Below are 17,357 nucleotides of genomic sequence, written 5' to 3'. Positions count from 1 at the left end.
AAAAAGAAAAAAAAAACCTCTGGTCCGACTCTGTGTATTTTTACGTTTATACCCTCAAACAAGTAAGATAACATCCATTGTATCCTTCACTCGAGTCGTTTTCTTACGCGTCACGGATTTGTAACTGTTTCGTGGACAAGCCAAGCCAAACACTTTTTTTGTCTTGTGGTGGCTCAGCACAGCCCGACACTATATCACATACACTTTTGCCAGAGATTATCATATTATTATTAAAGATTGAGAAGATACAACTGTAGCATTGATCTGAGCAAACTCGTTTCTTCTAATCAACCGTGTGTCATACACTCTTTTGACCTTAAACTTCAAAGGTTTGAAACTTACAAAGTTATACTTTTTTGTATGTTGACAGATGTTTTAAAAAATAGAATTTGATGCAGAAAGTTCCTTCCTTCCTTTTTAATTGATTTCATACGTTTTGGGAAAGGTAAGTGTGCTTGTTTCTATTTACATCGTAAAATGAAACTTGTGGTTGTGAATTGAGGGAGTAACAAGACCAGATCATGTGTGATTGAGTTTTAAAGTTGTCTTCTTCTTCTTCTTCTTTTTTCTTGTCGGAAAGATGATGATTAGCCATATGGCGAAAAGCCATGGTTTAATCAGATTGTTGAAGAAGCCATGTGATGGATGTCTACGTTCTCCTCTCTTTCTACGTTTTCCGGCTGATGGGTTCTCTGCGTTTCGCAGTTACTCCCTGACGAGGAGCAGATTCATGTCCACGGATCCGATAGTTGGAGAAGAGGCGAGGAACGGTGGTGTTACAATGCTTCCGGCTGTTGAGGACAAGTACGGTGGCGTCATGACGGAGATGAGTCGTCCCATGGATCCTTCTGCCTTCTCTGCACTTCTCAGATCCTCTCTCTCTAACTGGACTCTTCAGGTTACTCTCCCTCTTGTTAGATTTGATCTGATCAAGACAGAGTTTGTAATAACCGGTCTCTTCCATAGAATCATTGAAAACGTTGTGGTGATTAATGTGTGGATGTCACTCTCTCTCTTCATCACAATTATTGTATTGCTAATGCTGCGGGCCAGAGAGACTCTTTTTGTTACCTTTTGCTGCAAAGAAAGTGTATTCTCTTTTCAAGAAAAGATAATGGAGAAAGTGAAATCAACTTTCCCCACTAGACTTGGCTTTGTCATATGCTCTTTGAACTGATCTAATGCTGTGTGGCTGCTTGTCTTTGTGTACACAGGGAAAGAAGGGAGTGTGGATCAAATTGCCGAGGCAGCTTATCGGTCTTGCTGAAACTGCTGTTAAGGTGTTGTTGTTATTACCCTTTGTTAGTTGTTTGGAGACTCTTTGTATAACAAACTAGTTGTGGTTTATGATGAGTAGGAGGGATTCTGGTTTCATCACGCGGAGAAAAACTACTTGATGCTTGTGTATTGGATTCCAAAACAAGACCATACCCTTCCTTCCAATGCATCTCACCGTGTTGGCATAGCCGCCTTTGTTCTAAACCACAAGAAAGAGGTGAGATGAGATTTTCAGTGTCTTTATGGAAATGACTTTGATCACATCTCTGTTTATGTGTTTTGAATCCAAAGGTGCTAGTGGTTCAAGAGAAGACAGGAAGATTTAAAGGCCAAGGTATCTGGAAGTTCCCCACTGGAGTAGTCAATGAGGGAGAATACATCCATGATGGCTCGGTCAGAGAGGTGAAAGAGGAGACAGGAGTAAGCCTTTCCACCTTTTTACATTTTTTACATTGAGACCCAAGAGCTAATCCCCACTCTTTGATCATAATGTTTTTTTTTAGGTGGATACAGAGTTTGTCCAAGTATTGGCTTTCAGGTTCCATCTCCAAAACCACCACAATCCTCTGCTTATATTGCAACAACATAACTGAGTCTTGTCTGTTTTTAAATCTTGGCAGACAAACCCACAAAGCTTTCTTTGAAAAATCAGATTTGTTCTTTGTCTGCATGATGAAGCCTCTTTCTTTGGAGATCAATGCACAAGAGTCTGAGATAGAGGCAGCTCAGGTAACACCCTTTCAATGACTCTCTTCAACCAGCAAAACACTCACAAACCTCTTCTCTTTCTGCAGTGGATGCCATGGGAGGAATACAACAAGCAACCATTCGTACAGAACCATGAGCTGTTAAGGTATATGACAGACATCTGCTCTGCTAAAACCAATGGAGACTACGAAGGCTTCACTCCTCTCCCCGTCTCTGCACCTGATCTACAAGGCAACTTGTACTTCAACAACCGCGACCTCAGTTCTCGCCAATAACATTTCTTTCTCACAACAAGCTAAGCAAGTTGTTTTCTCTCTTATGTAAGCATTTGAATCTTCTTCCTCGAAAACATTTGCATTCAATGCTATTCAAATCCAATAGTTAAATACAAATATCAAACGGAGCAGATGATCCTATTTGTTCTCAAACACACTTGATCCTCTTTACACAAGCCCCAAAATCATATTTTTACATAAACCAACATGATGATACTTAAAATACTTTGATGAGTATATATATATATATATATATATATATATATATATATGTATCTCTATATACAAAGATCCACTTCACCAAATCTTTTTAACTTCTTCCTCCACTATGGCCGCCACCACCACCGCCTGTAGACCCATACATATGGTTCTGCTGTTGAAGAAACTGATGATGCTGTTGATACCCCATCCCCATCCCACCACCGTAGTATCCTCCACCGCCATCGCCGTCTCTCTGATGCTCTCCGGCTTCACCACCTGTCTGCGGCCTCCCAAGTCCAGTCCTCTCCCCTTCGATCTCCCTAAACCTCTGCAAGTAAACTTTAAGTGGTTCAACATAATCCTCAAACCCTAGAGTGGTCATAGCCCAGAGCAAATCGTCTCCGTTGATCGTCTTCCTCTTCTCCTTCTGACACTTATCCGACGCCTCTCCGGTGACGAAGCTTATAAACTCGGAGACGCACTCCTGCATCGTCTCTTTAGCGTCCTTTGAGATCTTGGCGTTCGCTGGCAAAGCTTTCTTCATGATCCGGCTCACGTTAGCGATCGGGAGGAACCTGTCTTGCTCTCGCGGAGACAAGGAAGACTGTCCGTTTTGGTTGTTTCCGGTTTGTCCTCCGCCGGAATCTCTGTCGGAATCTCCCATTCTGAAAATTAAAAATCAAAACTTTATTCAAATACAGATAGAAACCATCATAGCTCCATTGATGCAAGACTCAGTGGTGGTTGACTTGACTTGAGACGGAAGCGAGAAGACTAGGGTTTTAGAGACAAGTTCCAAGTGTCGGCTGAGATGGTACAGAGTGGTGAATGAGTCGTCGGAGCGTTTTATAAAGCGAGGAAGCACGTCTTCTGTTCACTTGACACGTGAGTTCGTTTTCGACCGTCCGTTTACTGATAAGGTTCTGACAGTTGGATACGTGCTCAACCGTCGGATTGGAATGAGAGATAAATAGCCCTTTAAGGCTCTGCCACGTGTTGTGGACCGTTACTGGACCCGGCCCACCTTTTGTCTGTTAAAGATAATACTCACGCGCAGAAGAGGAGAGTGGTGAACACAGATAATGGGTCGAACAGGAGCGTGGAAGACACGGAGAGGGAGAGGAAGGCGTTAGGGAGACAGTGGGTAACTGCCACTCAACGACCTATCGGTCAATTTTACCTTTCTTCTTTTAATGTCTTAAATTTTTATTATTTAATTTTGTGAATGAATAGGGGTTGGATGTGGGTGTGGTGGGGTTCATTGCAATCCAACTGCATCGACCAATCAGATCAGACAGCTGTAGGAGAAAGGGTCTGAGTTTCCCACATTTAATGGTCTTGATCTGCTCCGTTGAGGCGTTGAGCCCACCATTGTTTGCTTTTCTAAGCGCGTGATTAACGAACTATAATCACCAAGCTCCAGCTGTATTAGTCTCCTAAGTCCTAATGCATAATTACTGGTTATCCCACCTGGAAATCTAATGGGCCAAGATATTCAGTTGTCGAATTTAAAGGGTAGGCAAGAAAATGAATCTGTAATCAGCTAACGTACTTTTCGCCCACACTTTTTATTTTCTTAGTTTTTTTGTTACTGCTTTTTAGTATTAAAATTTGAAACATTTAAGTACTGTTTTTAAAGTATTTTTTTAATACTTCTCAAATCCCTTATATATTAATCATGGAGCATTACAATATGTTTTCGTAGCCACATGTCATCACGATAATGATTCTTAGAATTGTTATAAAAATAAGTTGGTCCATATAAACATATACTATGTTTTTTATTAGACTAACTATCAAATTAATTAATATTGTACAAAAGAATATTTTTTGTTTCATTAAATAAAAATTACGAAATTACCTAATATGGTTAACATATATATGATAATTAATGATTATAAATAATACATATTTGATAAAAAATCTAATCTCTCTTTTTTTTTATTTAATTTTATACTATTAAAAGAAACTAAACAATCACATTAAGCATATAATAAAAAACAAATATATTTTTTCATATATATTATATTTCTAATTTTTAAAACGACTATAAATTATTAAAAATGGTAAAAATCCCACATTAAAAAATTTGTGATCAATGGTTTAATTTTTTTTGTTCAAGCAAGATACAAATGATCATATATCATAGGGGTATGCGTTCGGATACACGTTTGAGTTTGTATCAGATATTTCAGTATAAAAGTATAGAACCCGTTCGGGTATTTCTACACTTCAAGTTGGGGTCAAATATTTTATGTTCGGTTTAAGATATTTTGGGCCGGGTTCGAATATTTAAATTTTGAAGAAAAAATAAATAAATTATTCATTGTTTAAGTTTTTGTATTTAAAATATATTTTAACTTAATTTTTTTTTAATTTTTAAAAGATTAAACTATTAATAGGTTTGGAGATAAAACTTTAAAAATAGAAAGACACTAATTTAGTTCTTGTTTTCAAAATTTAGATGCAACTTTTGTTAATGCAAGAAACAAGAACTTGATATGTATTTTAAGTCTGTAGCAAATGATTTTGTTCATAATTATATGTAAATTATCTAATTTTGAGCAATAAGAATCATTAATATAAATATTTTGAATAAAATGAGAGAAATAAACTAGAAATATGGATTAACTATACTTATGTTTGGTTATCTTCGGATATCCATTCAGGTTCGGATATTACCCGTTCAGATTCAGATATTACCCGAACTGGTGAAATAAGTAATTTGTTGTTTTAATTAGATGATTTTTAGACCGATCTGGTGAATATATACTAGACAAACATTTATATTTTGAATATGCACTTATATTCTATAACAGCTTGATATATTAGATTTGAACACTAACCTGTTAATATAGTTTGTCAGTGATTTTTTTTCAAAATTTTGATTCTTCGATATATATGTATATGGAGTGAAACTAATTTTTACAGATATCCATTTTTTTTAAATTGACACTTATGTAATTTATTGAATTCATAAAAGAAGTTAAAAAAAGAAACTTAACTCATATCAATGAAATAAAGACGAGAATAAAAGCCCAATTCTATAGAGGTAGAAAATGAAATCGCTAATGGAGAGTCAATAGTATACAAATTGAGAAAAGAAAATCTAATCCCTTTTCGTTATTATACAATCGATGTTGGATATTTGGTTTTGGTGATTTGTGCCAGCCACAAAACTTAATTTTCTTTTTGCATATGAAGTCTTAAAAATAAATAAAATGAGATGTAATACGTTAACTATTCAACAACGATGATATATTTAAGAGATCAATACTTGTATTTATCATTTTATAATCGATAAAGATCGTAGTGTTACAAAATGTTAAAATCATTTTATAAACAAATATTATTATAAGAATTCACCCTAGACGCACTTAATAGTGCTGACTCCAACGACTAGATATGCCGCCACATGGCGACGACCAAACCCACAAAAGCGAAATCAGTAGGCTCTCGAGTGTTTGTTGAATGTTGAGATGTGGGTGAGACTTGAGAGAGTATTGTTGGGGGTAGGCTTGATTCTTTTGTTCCCACTCCATCCCAAACTGGTGGCTTATATAAAAGAAAAATAAACAAACTACCTAACTTATACAGAAAAGGAGGAACGTCACATTACATACAAACGTTGCACCAAATACAAAAAATACTTTATACGAAAAATATGAAAATGAAGTTGAACCACTCAGTAATTGCTTCAGAGTGCCGTCTCTCTTTCTCTATCAACGAGGGTTTGATTCATTTAGAAGATTGACTCTTTCATCATCTAAGGCCAGGCATGAGTTAGGGTCTTCTATATATATGATTAAAAGACTGCCGTACAGAGCTGGGTGACCTGAAGGCTTAAGCCACGCAAAAGGGACTCTCACCCTTAAATACATCCCCTCTTCTTTACTTTAACTTGTTATATATATGCACATACATACATGCTTATGCTTCTTCCATTAGTTAAACAAAAAGTTAAAGCATTTTGAGTAACAATGAGAAGCTTCTTCATCCTACGTTGCTTCTTGTTATTCTTTTTCTTGTTCGACCTAGCGTTTGCAGCTGAAGGAAAGATATGGAGCAGAACAGATATGGTGGAGATGGCTGGCTACGGTGAACAGAAACTCTCCTCTGTGATCATCACCGGATCTCTTCTCTGCGACACTTCACACTCCATATCTATTCCAGGTATGTCTCTACCTATATTCATGCGTCCTTATGCTTTTTGTTTTCATCTGAAGACTCACATGATGATGATCCTCACATACAGGTGCTACTGTTGCCATCAAGTGTCACACTGGATGCAAAAGGAGATCCAAATGGATCAAGGCTGTTACTGATGATCTGGGAGAGTTTGAAATCGATCTTCCTTCCCAACTCCACGCAATTCCAGACCTGGAAAACACATGTGTCATCAAGCCAATGCATGTGCCTCATGAGCTCTGTAGATGCCACCACAATTCGACCAATACACACAAACGCATCAAACTTGTTTCCTCTACCAGCGGATTCCGTGTCTACTCCTCAGGGAAGATCAGGTTACAGGGCCACAGTTAGCAAGCTCGCGTGGTGTCAAAAGATTTAAAACAGAAGAAACATGAAAATTCTTGAAAATCCACTGTAAAAAGCATTTTGGTATGGTCCTTCACTTATTTAGCTGGCGCTTCAGTCACAGAATCAAGTCGAGTCTTCTCTACATTATTTTTCATGTTCCTACAATGTAATTAAGAACGATGCTTGGATGATCATCATACATGTAAAGGTTCTCATGGATTTTGATACAAACAGCAAGCAGCGCGGTCACATTTGAATATGTGAGATGTAATGTAACAGCACTGACCCAAACAAACAAAAAAACGGATAACTCTAGAATTTGATTAACGGAGCAATGAAGATACGAAAGGAAAGGCTGAGAAAAGTCTGGACTCATAAGCGGTCTAACATTCACCCTCAGCTTCAAATGTTGTATGATTGACCTCGTAATGCATTGCATATGCATCTTCGATGAGAACTTAACAAACACCAAGAAAACAGATTCAATTGGATGAATTTTCCAGTCAAGTGTATGCTTTCTCAAATGTTTTAGGGGAACAATTGATGTGTAAGAAATCAAAATCCATGTTTATACAAGTTGAAACTAAATACAAATGCGTTATTTTCAACCGATATAGCTTCGATTGAACAATAGAAACCATATCTGCGATTCTGTGAGTAAGAATTTCAATTTTCTAGGGTCTTCTTCCTCATCCTCTGGAGCGGGAAACTGGGAGCAGAGGAAAGAGAGAGAGAATCTGCAGCCTGCTTGCTTGTATACACATTTGGGCCAAAAAGATTGTTTTGAGCTTTTATAATATGGCCCAGTTAGCCTTTTTGGGATGCATACATTAATGAGACTTTTCATTAAAAATATTTATAAAAATGGTGGGCCCACTGTAGTGTTCATCTTCTTCACTTTTTTTTTTTGGACATTTCATCCTCTTCACTTTCTAAAATTGAGCATGTGACTGTTCATGACATATTTTACCCCCCGGTTTAGTAAGTTAATCTTCCAATATGAAATAGAATAGAACAAGCCGTAAATGAAAAAAAAAAAGAGTTAACGGGCTACAAGCCTCTAATAAGTATTATGGTGAGTGGAAGAGATTCAATAATCAATACCATGTGTCACCACCATACATCTGGTTCTCTTCTTTAATGAAATCAGTAGACTTGACTGGATAAATAGTTGGTAATACGAATTATTAAAGTCAGGATAAAATGTTGGACGGGCAAATATGTTATCATTTGGTGATGATATAGACCAATGTGTTGTAACTTGTAAATCCCACATTATGTTTTTAAACATATAACATTTTTATCAACGGTTGATATTTTCTAAAAGAGATGCGGGATAAATAAACAAATAAATAATTGGGCCGGGAGATTAGTGATTAAATTAATGAATAAAAAGTAAACTTATGAAAATTGGTAATTATTTGGATGCACAAGGACTGCCTTCTGTACTTGAAACATATTCCACTTAGTGATGAATTAGTTTAATATCATTACAAATTAAATATATCTGAAAGCAACCATTCCCACATGTTCCTGCCCACTTTGATTCTCCAAAGCTAACCTCAAAATATTGCAAGAAAATAATTGTCTATAAAAGTACATGCTGAATCTTTTTCACAGTTAGCTGATTAACGAAGTTACGAACCATGCCTTGCATTTGGTTCGACCAACCAAATTTGTTTCATATGCTGATGATGTGTTCTACTAAAACAAAAGAAAAACTAAATTGGCCTTTCAAATAAATAAGCGTTAAAAAAAAAAATGAAATTAAGAGAAATTGGAGAAATAACTTTGGATGAAATAGTCTACTAGTAGGAAGAAATCAGGATAAACCCGTAATTAACTGATAATTTTATGATTTATTAATAATAATGATCCTGAGTTCTCCCATGTCTTTCTTTATTTATTCATGATGATAGATTTTGAAAACCAAGATTTTTTTAACTTAGGGGTAAAAAGGTGGCAGACATTGGTAAGTACAAACCAACAAACCGTGGGTTATTAATTATGATTTTTTCAAATACTCTTATTATTACAGAGAGAGAAGGAGTGAAAAGACGAAAAAGCCATCGTCTCTTTAGAAGAGAAGAGAGCCAAACATTCTTCCCATACAAAATAACAAAAAACGTAAGAAAGAAAGAGCTGCTTCTCTTTCCTTTTAGCGAATCCCATTTTTTATCTGTTTCCCTCTGCAGCACAAACTCTTTATCATCCAAATAAAAAACAGTAAATCCTTTTTTTTTTAAATTATTGGACGAAAATAAAAAAAACAAGAGGGCCTCTCCTCTCGCCCTCTTAATAAAAAGCTTCATCCATCCTCTCCAATCTTTTAGATTTCATTCTCTGTTTTTTTTCTCCCTTTTGCTTAAAACTTCGGTAATCGAAATAGATTCTCTCTTAACTCTTTTCATGGGTTTTCTTAAAGCTTACACCTTTTTGTTTTGCAGGAATCCAGGGATCGTGGGTCGATCGATCGGTTCACAGAATCCGATCAAGACCCATCTGTTCATATTCATCGACACATAACGGTATGTTCGATGATGTTTTAGTCAGATCGAGACGTTAAGTATATATACACTCAGGAACAAACCCTTTTCTTTTATGTTTTGTTTTGTAGAATGGAGATGGAGTCGTCATGTAAGCTCTTCATCGGTGGGATCTCTTGGGAGACCAGCGAAGACCGTCTTCGCGAGTATTTTCAGAGCTTCGGCGAGGTTTTGGAGGCTGTTATCATGAAGGATCGAGCCACTGGTCGTGCTCGTGGCTTCGGTTTCCTTGTCTTCGCTGATCCTAATGTCGCTGAGAGAGTCGTGTTGATCAGACACGTCATTGATGGTAAAATTGTATGTGTCATTGCTTCAATATCAATCTCCTTCAAAATGATTATTAGTTGCTATAAATTAGAGGTTGCTGCAAAGCTACTCTTTTTATTATTCATATTCTTGTTTTAGACTATAAATTGTTACTTATGTTTTGTCCGTGATCACAGGTTGAGGCCAAGAAGGCAGTTCCAAGAGACGACCACGTAGTATTGAACAGAAGCAACAGTAGCCTCCAGGGATCACCTGGCCCAGCAACCAGCAAAAAGATCTTTGTTGGAGGCCTCGCTTCATCCGTCACTGAAGCTGAGTTCAAGATGTATTTTGCTCAGTTTGGGACGATCACTGACGTTGTGGTGATGTATGACCACAGAACTCAGCGACCTAGAGGCTTTGGGTTCGTCTCTTTTGACTCAGAGGAGGCTGTAGACAGAGTTTTGCAGAGGACGTTCCACGAACTCAATGGGAAGATGGTGGAGGTCAAACTGGCTGTTCCTAAAGAAATGGCTCTGAATCCAATCCGGAACCAGATGAATGTAAATAGCTTTGGCAGTAGTAGAATCAGCGCATTGCTGATGAACGAGTACACCCAAGGATTCAGCCAGAGTCCTATCTCAAGTTATGGAGTACAACCTGAAGTTAGGTACAGTCCAGGAGTAGGTGGTAACAGGGGAGGATTCTCACCGTTTGGACATGGATTTGGAATCGAGCTGAATTTTGAGCCAGGCCAGACTCAGAACTATGGGTCTGGTTCCAATGCAGGCTTTGGACGGCCCTTTAGCCCAGGATATGCTGCGAGTCAAGGCAGGTACGGTAGCCAGATTGAGTCTGGAGGAGGAGCTAGTGTAAGGAACAACTTATGGGGAAATGGTGGTGGTCTAGGAGGTTACATGTCAAACTCTCAGATATCTAGGAGCAGCTTTAACGGAAACTCTGGAATGTCTTCACTAGGCAGCATTGGGGACAACTGGGGAGGAGCTGCACGTGCACGTAGTGGCTATCGCAGTGAGGGAGGAGGGTTAGGTTTAGATGCAATGAGAGGGGTACATGTTGGTGGTTACAGCAGCGGCTCAAGCAGCTTGGAGACAGACTCTCTGTACAGCGACTCGGCCTGGCTTTCGCTGCCTGCAAAGGCGGAGGAAAGATTGGGAATGGGAGCATTTGACTTCATGTCTAAAGGACCAGCTGGATACATCAACACGCAACCAAACGGAGGTATGAATATGCCTTTTTTTAATGTCAGAATTTGAACACTTGTGTTTTTGGGGGAAGTTCTAATGAAATCATATGAAAAATGGTGTTGTTGCAGGTATTGCAGCTTAGAGAAGTGTGAGAAGTCTATTATATGGAGATTTGCAAGAATGGCTATTTGGCGGAATGAGAGTTTTTAGAAGAGGAAAACTTATTTGTTCAAAGAAGCTTTACTTTACTTTTTACTATTTTGATTCTTGTTTTAGTTTTTATTTTCACCCTTTTCCTAATTTGGGGTTTGTTTTCTTTTATCTTAAAGAAAATTAAAAATGTAAACCGAGTTATATATATGGGTGCGATTGGTAATAGCTGTAGCTTTAAATATTTTGCTGTAGAAAAAAATCTGTAGATTTTTTGCTGTGGCTTTAGATTTTATTGCTGTAGAATTTTATTGAAGCACTAAAAAATTGCTTTGGATATTTGGCTCTGCAGAGCACTTGTACAGCTGTAGGTTATTTTAAGAGCTGTGGTTTCAAAAAAAAATTTAAAGCTTGATTGCTCTGAATTTGGTGCTGTAGAAATAAATAGAGCTGTGCACAGCATCTACAGCAACTACCAATCACCCCCATAAAGAGACAAAGAAACAATGAAGTGTATTATATTCTTGTCTTTCTCCCTTTTTTGTTTGTAAATCTTATATAAGTCAATATAAATAGGACCTAAGAATATAAATTTAATTTTCTTGCTTAAACTATCAAACATATTTGTGGAATCAATTTTTTTTAATTTACATATTAAATCAATTTTTATGATTTAATTATATAAGTAATGATGTTCTTATAAATTTTATTTGCATATAAAAAATTACATACATGAATAGGGTTTTTCACAATCGTATATTTTTTCATGTATTAACATGAATGTATCATAAATAAATAAATAAAATTATGAGAACAGATTAAATATCTTTTCTAATAATATTCAGTTTGTATCACTTTATTATGACGTGTCATGAAGATCACAGCAAGCACCAGGAGATTAAGGGCACTTCAAACCCGAAGACTGGAATGAAAAATCCATAATTTATGAATCAAATGTCTCTCGTATTGGGTTTAAGTAACGGGGTTTTCAGTTATGGTTTTAAGCTTTTAGTTTTCCAAATAAGCTCTTGGAGCATCTATTTGTTATCTGGTATTATGGGTTTTATAGAGTCGGGCTGTTGGTGTTGTCTTTGGTTGTCGGTTGTGTTTTCACGCTTGTTTGATCATTGGAATAATACTGAGGTTTACAGTTATTGGTACTCAGGTCTATTTGAGATAATTATCACAGTTGAGTCATATGTTTGGTTTGCTTTTGTTCTGGTCTACGGGTTACCTAGGTCTAGGACAAGGATACTTTGCAAAGTTGGACTGGAAAATGATCGGGAACAATGGATTTGGTGGCGGGCTCGAACATTTTTGCAGTGCTATCCTACTTGTATCTATTTTTGTTTCAGGTCGCAATCTCTCCCAAAGGAAGAATGGGATAGAGTTGCAATAATTATGGTCCGGAGATTGAGATTACAATGGAAATTCATGGTGATTCATCGGGACAAAGGTCTACTGGCTTTTGCACTACAGGGTTTGAGCTTAAGGGGAGAAGCGACATGGAGTAGATACAAACTAAGGCCGCTAGGCCTTGTTATTCAACAAGTGTGGTGGTGGGAGATATGGTGGGCTATTAGAATTGAGTACCTAGTGGTTATTATGAAAGTATGGTCTTATCTTTGTCATTATGGTTTATATAGTTATAATTTTATATGGTGGAAAGATGGAATGGAAGGGCTGATCTTGGCTTGGCGTAAATTGATATCGATTGAATTTTTTCGATGGCAAACTTTAGCTCAGATTAAATTAAGAGGGTTATGGATTTGTGGTTACTTGCAGAGTAAGGCAATGAATATTAATGGTTCTAGATGTGGAAAGGTGTGGAAACCGTTGGTGATCTCAATAAGGAGGTGGCTGGTTTTTTTATATTGTCAACCCCGGGTTTGGTTTGCATGGAACGTATACGCAATTCGGAATATGTATAGACGTTTCTTTTTTGGGCCTAGTGAGTTGTATCGATTTGTCAATGCAAGTAGGCCGTTAATATCCTCAAAACGAATAGGTATTTCAAGTGTAAAAAATTGGTATTTTGGTGCAATAAACTGTTTTGCTGTAGATATTAACTGTGATGATGGAATTGATTTTCTTGGGTATATAATAGTTGGATCTTGCGGTTCACGAGATTGCAGATCTCCTTTTGCTTATGAAACCGGTTTTACATTCTTATGGAGGATAAGTGATAACAATTGGACCATATTAGTGGTATCACTTTGGATTGTTATGGAATGGTTTGGATCACAAATAAAGGAAAATATTTGGAATGTGGATATAGGGTATCATTACACCCATAAACTCGTCTCTCCGGAGCACAAAAAGAACAAATTTTTTAAATGCGGGTATTGAGTTGGAATTGTCGAGGAATGGGAAGTAAATGGACTTTAAGCTATTTGAGCGAGATAAGGCATAAACATAAGCCGGATTTTTTGTTTTTAGCAGAGACAAAACAAGAGCCAGAGTTTGTCCAAAAATGGCAAGCTCACTTTGGATATGATAATTTGGTCACAATAGACCCAGTGGGGAGAAGTGGGGGATTAGCGCTTTTCTATAATAATGAGTATCAGGTAAAGGTATTATATTCTAGCAACCGAATGATTGATGTAGAAGCGGAGGCACTGGGTAAAACGGTTTACCTTACCTTTGTATATGGGGACCCGGTTCAAAAAATGCGGGAACACGTGTGGGAACGGTTAACTAGATATGGACTGGCGAGGTCTGAACCCTGGTTTATTATTGGCGATCTCAATGAGATTACTGGAAATCATGAAAAAGATGGAGGGTCTATAAGGAGTGCGGATTCTTTTATCCCTTTCAATAATATGATAAGGAATAGTGGTTTACTAGAATTTCCGGCTAAAGGAAATAAATGGTCCTGGCAAGGGAGAAGAGGAAAAGGGAAAGGGGCAGTGATGGTTAGATGTCGATTGGACCGTGCTCTAGCAAATGAAGAGTGGCATACTCTATTTCCATGTTCCTTTACAGAGTATCTTGGGATGGTGGCTTCTGATCATCGGCCAGTGGTGGCTTATTTAGAAGATAAAGTTCCCAGAAGGAAAGGACAATTTCGGTTCGATAAGAGGTGGATTGGACAAGCGGGTCTCCTGGAATCAATAACAATGGGTTGGCTAGACCATAGCGAAGGAAGATCAGGAGGGGGAGCAGAGAGTATCGTAGGAAAAATTAGTAATTGTCGTCATGAAATTTCTAAATGGCGGAAAAATAATCCACCTTACGGAAAAGAAAAAATAAATGAGCTACAACAGGCACTTGAAGAGGTACAAATGGATAATAACAGATCTCAAGAGGATATTTTGGAGGTGTCTAGGAAATTACAAGACGCATACAAGGATGAAGAAGATTATTGGCACCAAAAAAGTAGGAACATGTGGTATTCTTCTGGTGATCTTAACACAAAATTTTATCATGCTTTGACTAAGCAAAGGAGGGTCCGTAATAGAATTGTAGGACTACATGATGCTAATGGGAATTGGATTACAGAGGATAATGGTGTGGAAAAGGTGGCAGTAGACTATTTTGAAGATTTATTTAGTACCACCTCTCCATCGGAATTCGATAGTTTCCTGACAGAGATTACACCGGGTATCACTCCTCAGATGAATCAACGTCTATTAAGGATGGCGACGGAGGAGGAGGTTAAGGAGGCTTTGTTTATGATGCACCCAGAAAAAGCGCCCGGACCGGACGGCATGACAGCACTATTTTTTCAACACTCCTGGCATATTATTAAGAATGATTTGGTCGAGATGGTGAATAATTTTTTGGTTTCGGGGGTAATGGATGCACGATTAAATATTATTAATATCTGTATGATACCAAAAACGGAGAGACCTACAAGGATGACAGAACTGCGGCCAATCAGTCTCTGTAATGTCGGATATAAAATCATTTCCAAGGTTTTGTGTCAGCGATTGAAAATCTATCTTCCCTTACTCATATCTGAAACTCAATCGGCATTTGTGGCAGGAAGAGTGATTTCTGATAATATTCTTATTGCCCAGGAAATGTTTCACGGATTGCGGACCAATAAAGCATGTCAAGGAAAGTATATGGCAATAAAAACGGATATGAGCAAAGCATATGATAGAGTCGAATGGGATTTTATTAAGGCTTTATTGCAGAAAATGGGTTTTGATCTTCATTGGATTAAATTGATGATGGAATGTATTTCATCGGTTCAATATCGGGTTCTTATAAATGGTCAACCACGTGGCCTCATTGTTCCACATAGGGGTTTACGTCAAGGAGATCCTTTATCGCCTTACTTATTTATTCTTTGCACTGAGGCTTTAATTGCAAATATAAAAAAGGCAGAGAGAGAGGGCAACAAATTTCGGGAATGAAGGTGGCTAGAGCTTGCCCATCGATTTCTCATTTGTTTTTTTGCGGATGATAGTCTTTTTTTTTGTAAAGCTCAAAAGGAAGAGTGTCAAACTATTCTTCGGATTTTAAAAGAATATGAGGCAGTTTCAGGGCAGCTAATTAATTTTGATAAGTCATCCATTCAATTTGGATATAGGATTGAAGAATCTGTCAGACAAGAATTAAGGGATATTTTGGGTATTCAGAATCTTGGAGGAATGGGATCATACCTTGGTTTACCAGAAAATATGGGGGGATCAAAGATTCAAGTTTTCAACTTTATACAAGATCGTTTAAATAATAGAGTCAATGGGTGGACTTTCAAGTTTTTCACAAAAGGTGGAAAGGAAGTGATCATTAAAACAGTGATTACGGCATTACCAAATCATACGATGTCCTGCTATCGATTGCCTAAAGCAACGGTGAAAAAACTGACAAGCGCGGTATCACAATTTTGGTGGAGTCCAGGGGGAAGTACAAGAGGCATACACTGGAAATCATGGGACAAGGTATGTGTAGACAAAGAGGATGGAGGTCTGGGGTTTAAAGATATCACTGATTTCAACACAGCGATGCTTGGTAAACAGTTATGGCGTTTAATAGAGAAGCCATACACCTTATTTTCTCGAGTTTTCAAAGGTCGGTATTTTAGGAATGCTTCACCCTTGGAACCGATTCGTTCATATTCTCCGTCATACGGCTGGCGGAGTATTATTTCTGCTAGATCTCTGGTTAGCAAAGGACTAATCAAAAGGGTGGGATCAGGGTCTTCTATATCCGTATGGAATGACCCTTGGCTCCCAACCACTCGCCCGAGACCAGCTAATAAAAATCAACATAATTTATACTTGGACCTTACAGTAGAGTCCCTCATTGACTCTACCTCGCGTACTTGGAATTCAGACGCAATTCGGGCTTTGGTGGACCCTCAGGATGCAAAACTTATAGAAAGTATTCCCCTAAGCAGGACTCAGCGGGTTGATAGAGATGAATGGCACTTTACAAAAAAATAGAAAATATACGGTCAAATCAGGATATCAGGTAGAGCGGATTTATCCAGATAGAGAAAGAGTACCAATACTGATTGGTCCCACAGTGGATGTATTGAAGGCTTACTGCTGGAAAATACGGTGCTCGCCAAAGCTAAAACATTTTCTATGGCAACTAGTGACAGGGTGTATAGCAGTGCGGAAGAATTTACAAGCAAGGGGGATTCAAGGGGATATTTGTTGTGCAAGATGTGGAGCTCCTGAGGAATCAATAAATCATGTGTTTTTTGAATGTCCTCCAGCTCTCCAAGTTTGGGCTCTTTCGAAGATACCATCAAATCCAACTATTTTCCCAACAAGTTCTCTCTTCACAAACATGGATCATCTATTCTGAAGAGTTTTACCACAGATGGAGGATCACCAGTTTGTATGGATACTATGGTACATCTGGAAAGCTAGGAATAATAAAGTTTTCAGCAATTTGGATATGGACCCTATGGATACGCTTAAATTGGCGGAAACAGAATCGACATTGTGGGCTGAGGCACAAGTTGTGAATGACCAGAGGATGCCACCACCAATAATAGATATGATATTGCCGTCGATCCCAGGAAGATGGTGTTTCACAGATGGCTCGTGGAAAGAGGGGGTTACTTTTTCAGGGCAAGGTTGGCTTAGTACTTTGGAAGGTTTTAATGGATTGTTGGGGGCGAGGAATGTTCGGGCTAGTCTTTCGCCTCTTCATGCGGAGATGGAAGCGCTACTATGGGCAGTGGAATGTATGAGGAATTTACGTCAATTTCAGGTCACGTTTGCAACAGATTGTTCTCAATT

The 17,357-nt window shown here is 37.9% G+C and overlaps 4 protein-coding genes across 7 annotated transcripts; 3 read left to right on the top strand and 1 right to left on the bottom strand.

Annotated features, from left to right (window-relative positions):
• Positions 1 to 112: 112 nt before the first annotated feature.
• On the top strand, positions 113 to 2,281 carry LOC103839513 (nudix hydrolase 2). Of its 2 annotated transcripts, XM_009116013.3 has the most exons (8): positions 113 to 329; positions 706 to 898; positions 1,215 to 1,280; positions 1,358 to 1,495; positions 1,570 to 1,698; positions 1,782 to 1,816; positions 1,899 to 2,007; positions 2,073 to 2,281. In XM_009116013.3, the coding sequence occupies exons 2-8, from the start codon at positions 731 to 733 to the stop codon at positions 2,259 to 2,261; spliced, it is 834 nt and encodes a 277-aa protein (XP_009114261.1). In that variant the 5' UTR covers positions 113 to 329; positions 706 to 730; the 3' UTR covers positions 2,262 to 2,281. The 2 variants fall into 2 exon arrangements, with proteins under 2 accessions (XP_009114261.1, XP_033136857.1); XM_033280966.1 differs by lacking the exon at positions 113 to 329 and having other exon boundaries at positions 473 to 898.
• Positions 2,282 to 2,321: 40 nt separating this feature from the next.
• LOC103839512 (nuclear transcription factor Y subunit B-2) lies at positions 2,322 to 3,421 on the bottom strand. The gene is made up of 2 exons (XM_018654779.2): positions 3,217 to 3,421; positions 2,322 to 3,127 (listed from the first exon to the last, which is right to left on the bottom strand). The coding sequence occupies exon 2, from the start codon at positions 3,124 to 3,126 to the stop codon at positions 2,572 to 2,574; it is 555 nt and encodes a 184-aa protein (XP_018510295.1). The 5' UTR covers position 3,127; positions 3,217 to 3,421; the 3' UTR covers positions 2,322 to 2,571.
• A 1,652-nt stretch (positions 3,422 to 5,073) lies between these two features.
• LOC103839515 lies at positions 5,074 to 7,260 on the top strand. Its single transcript, XM_009116014.3, has 2 exons — positions 5,074 to 6,635; positions 6,718 to 7,260. Exons 1-2 carry the CDS (start codon positions 6,443 to 6,445, stop codon positions 7,002 to 7,004), a joined length of 480 nt encoding a protein of 159 aa, XP_009114262.1. The 5' UTR covers positions 5,074 to 6,442; the 3' UTR covers positions 7,005 to 7,260.
• Positions 7,261 to 8,932: 1,672 nt separating this feature from the next.
• On the top strand, positions 8,933 to 11,688 carry LOC103839516 (heterogeneous nuclear ribonucleoprotein 1). Of its 3 annotated transcripts, XR_004451782.1 has the most exons (6): positions 8,936 to 9,377; positions 9,449 to 9,529; positions 9,619 to 9,844; positions 9,991 to 11,035; positions 11,130 to 11,358; positions 11,641 to 11,688. XR_004451782.1 is itself a non-coding variant. In XM_009116017.3 (5 exons), exons 3-5 carry the CDS (start codon positions 9,620 to 9,622, stop codon positions 11,141 to 11,143), a joined length of 1,284 nt encoding a protein of 427 aa, XP_009114265.1. In that variant the 5' UTR covers positions 8,933 to 9,377; positions 9,457 to 9,529; position 9,619; the 3' UTR covers positions 11,144 to 11,424. The 3 variants fall into 3 exon arrangements, 2 of the variants coding, with proteins under 2 accessions (XP_009114265.1, XP_009114263.1); XM_009116017.3 differs by lacking the exon at positions 11,641 to 11,688 and having other exon boundaries at positions 8,933 to 9,377; positions 9,457 to 9,529; positions 11,130 to 11,424; XM_009116015.3 differs by lacking the exon at positions 11,641 to 11,688 and having other exon boundaries at positions 11,130 to 11,424.
• Positions 11,689 to 17,357: the final 5,669 nt, after the last annotated feature.

The sequence above is a fragment of the Brassica rapa genome, chromosome A09 (genome assembly GCF_000309985.2).
Source record: "Brassica rapa cultivar Chiifu-401-42 chromosome A09, CAAS_Brap_v3.01, whole genome shotgun sequence".
In the NCBI taxonomy this organism is placed as follows: Eukaryota; Viridiplantae; Streptophyta; class Magnoliopsida; order Brassicales; family Brassicaceae; genus Brassica; species Brassica rapa.
The sequence above is the reverse complement of the archived record's forward strand: the minus strand, read 5'-3'. Positions and strand labels throughout refer to the sequence as shown.

Excerpts from the sequence above, each read along its gene's own strand:
- LOC103839513 (XM_033280966.1), top strand. The coding sequence starts at position 581 with ATGATGATTAGCCATATGGCGAAAAGCCATGGTTTAATCAGATTGTTG. Across the intron at positions 899-1,214 it reads TCTCTAACTGGACTCTTCAG|GGAAAGAAGGGAGTGTGGAT; the intron begins GTTACTCTCCCT and ends TTGTGTACACAG. Across the intron at positions 1,496-1,569 it reads TTCTAAACCACAAGAAAGAG|GTGCTAGTGGTTCAAGAGAA; the intron begins GTGAGATGAGAT and ends TTGAATCCAAAG.
- LOC103839512 (XM_018654779.2), bottom strand. The coding sequence starts at position 3,126 with ATGGGAGATTCCGACAGAGATTCCGGCGGAGGACAAACCGGAAACAAC.
- LOC103839515 (XM_009116014.3), top strand. The coding sequence starts at position 6,443 with ATGAGAAGCTTCTTCATCCTACGTTGCTTCTTGTTATTCTTTTTCTTG. Across the intron at positions 6,636-6,717 it reads ACACTCCATATCTATTCCAG|GTGCTACTGTTGCCATCAAG; the intron begins GTATGTCTCTAC and ends CCTCACATACAG.
- LOC103839516 (XM_009116017.3), top strand. The coding sequence starts at position 9,620 with ATGGAGATGGAGTCGTCATGTAAGCTCTTCATCGGTGGGATCTCTTGG. Across the intron at positions 9,845-9,990 it reads ACGTCATTGATGGTAAAATT|GTTGAGGCCAAGAAGGCAGT; the intron begins GTATGTGTCATT and ends CCGTGATCACAG.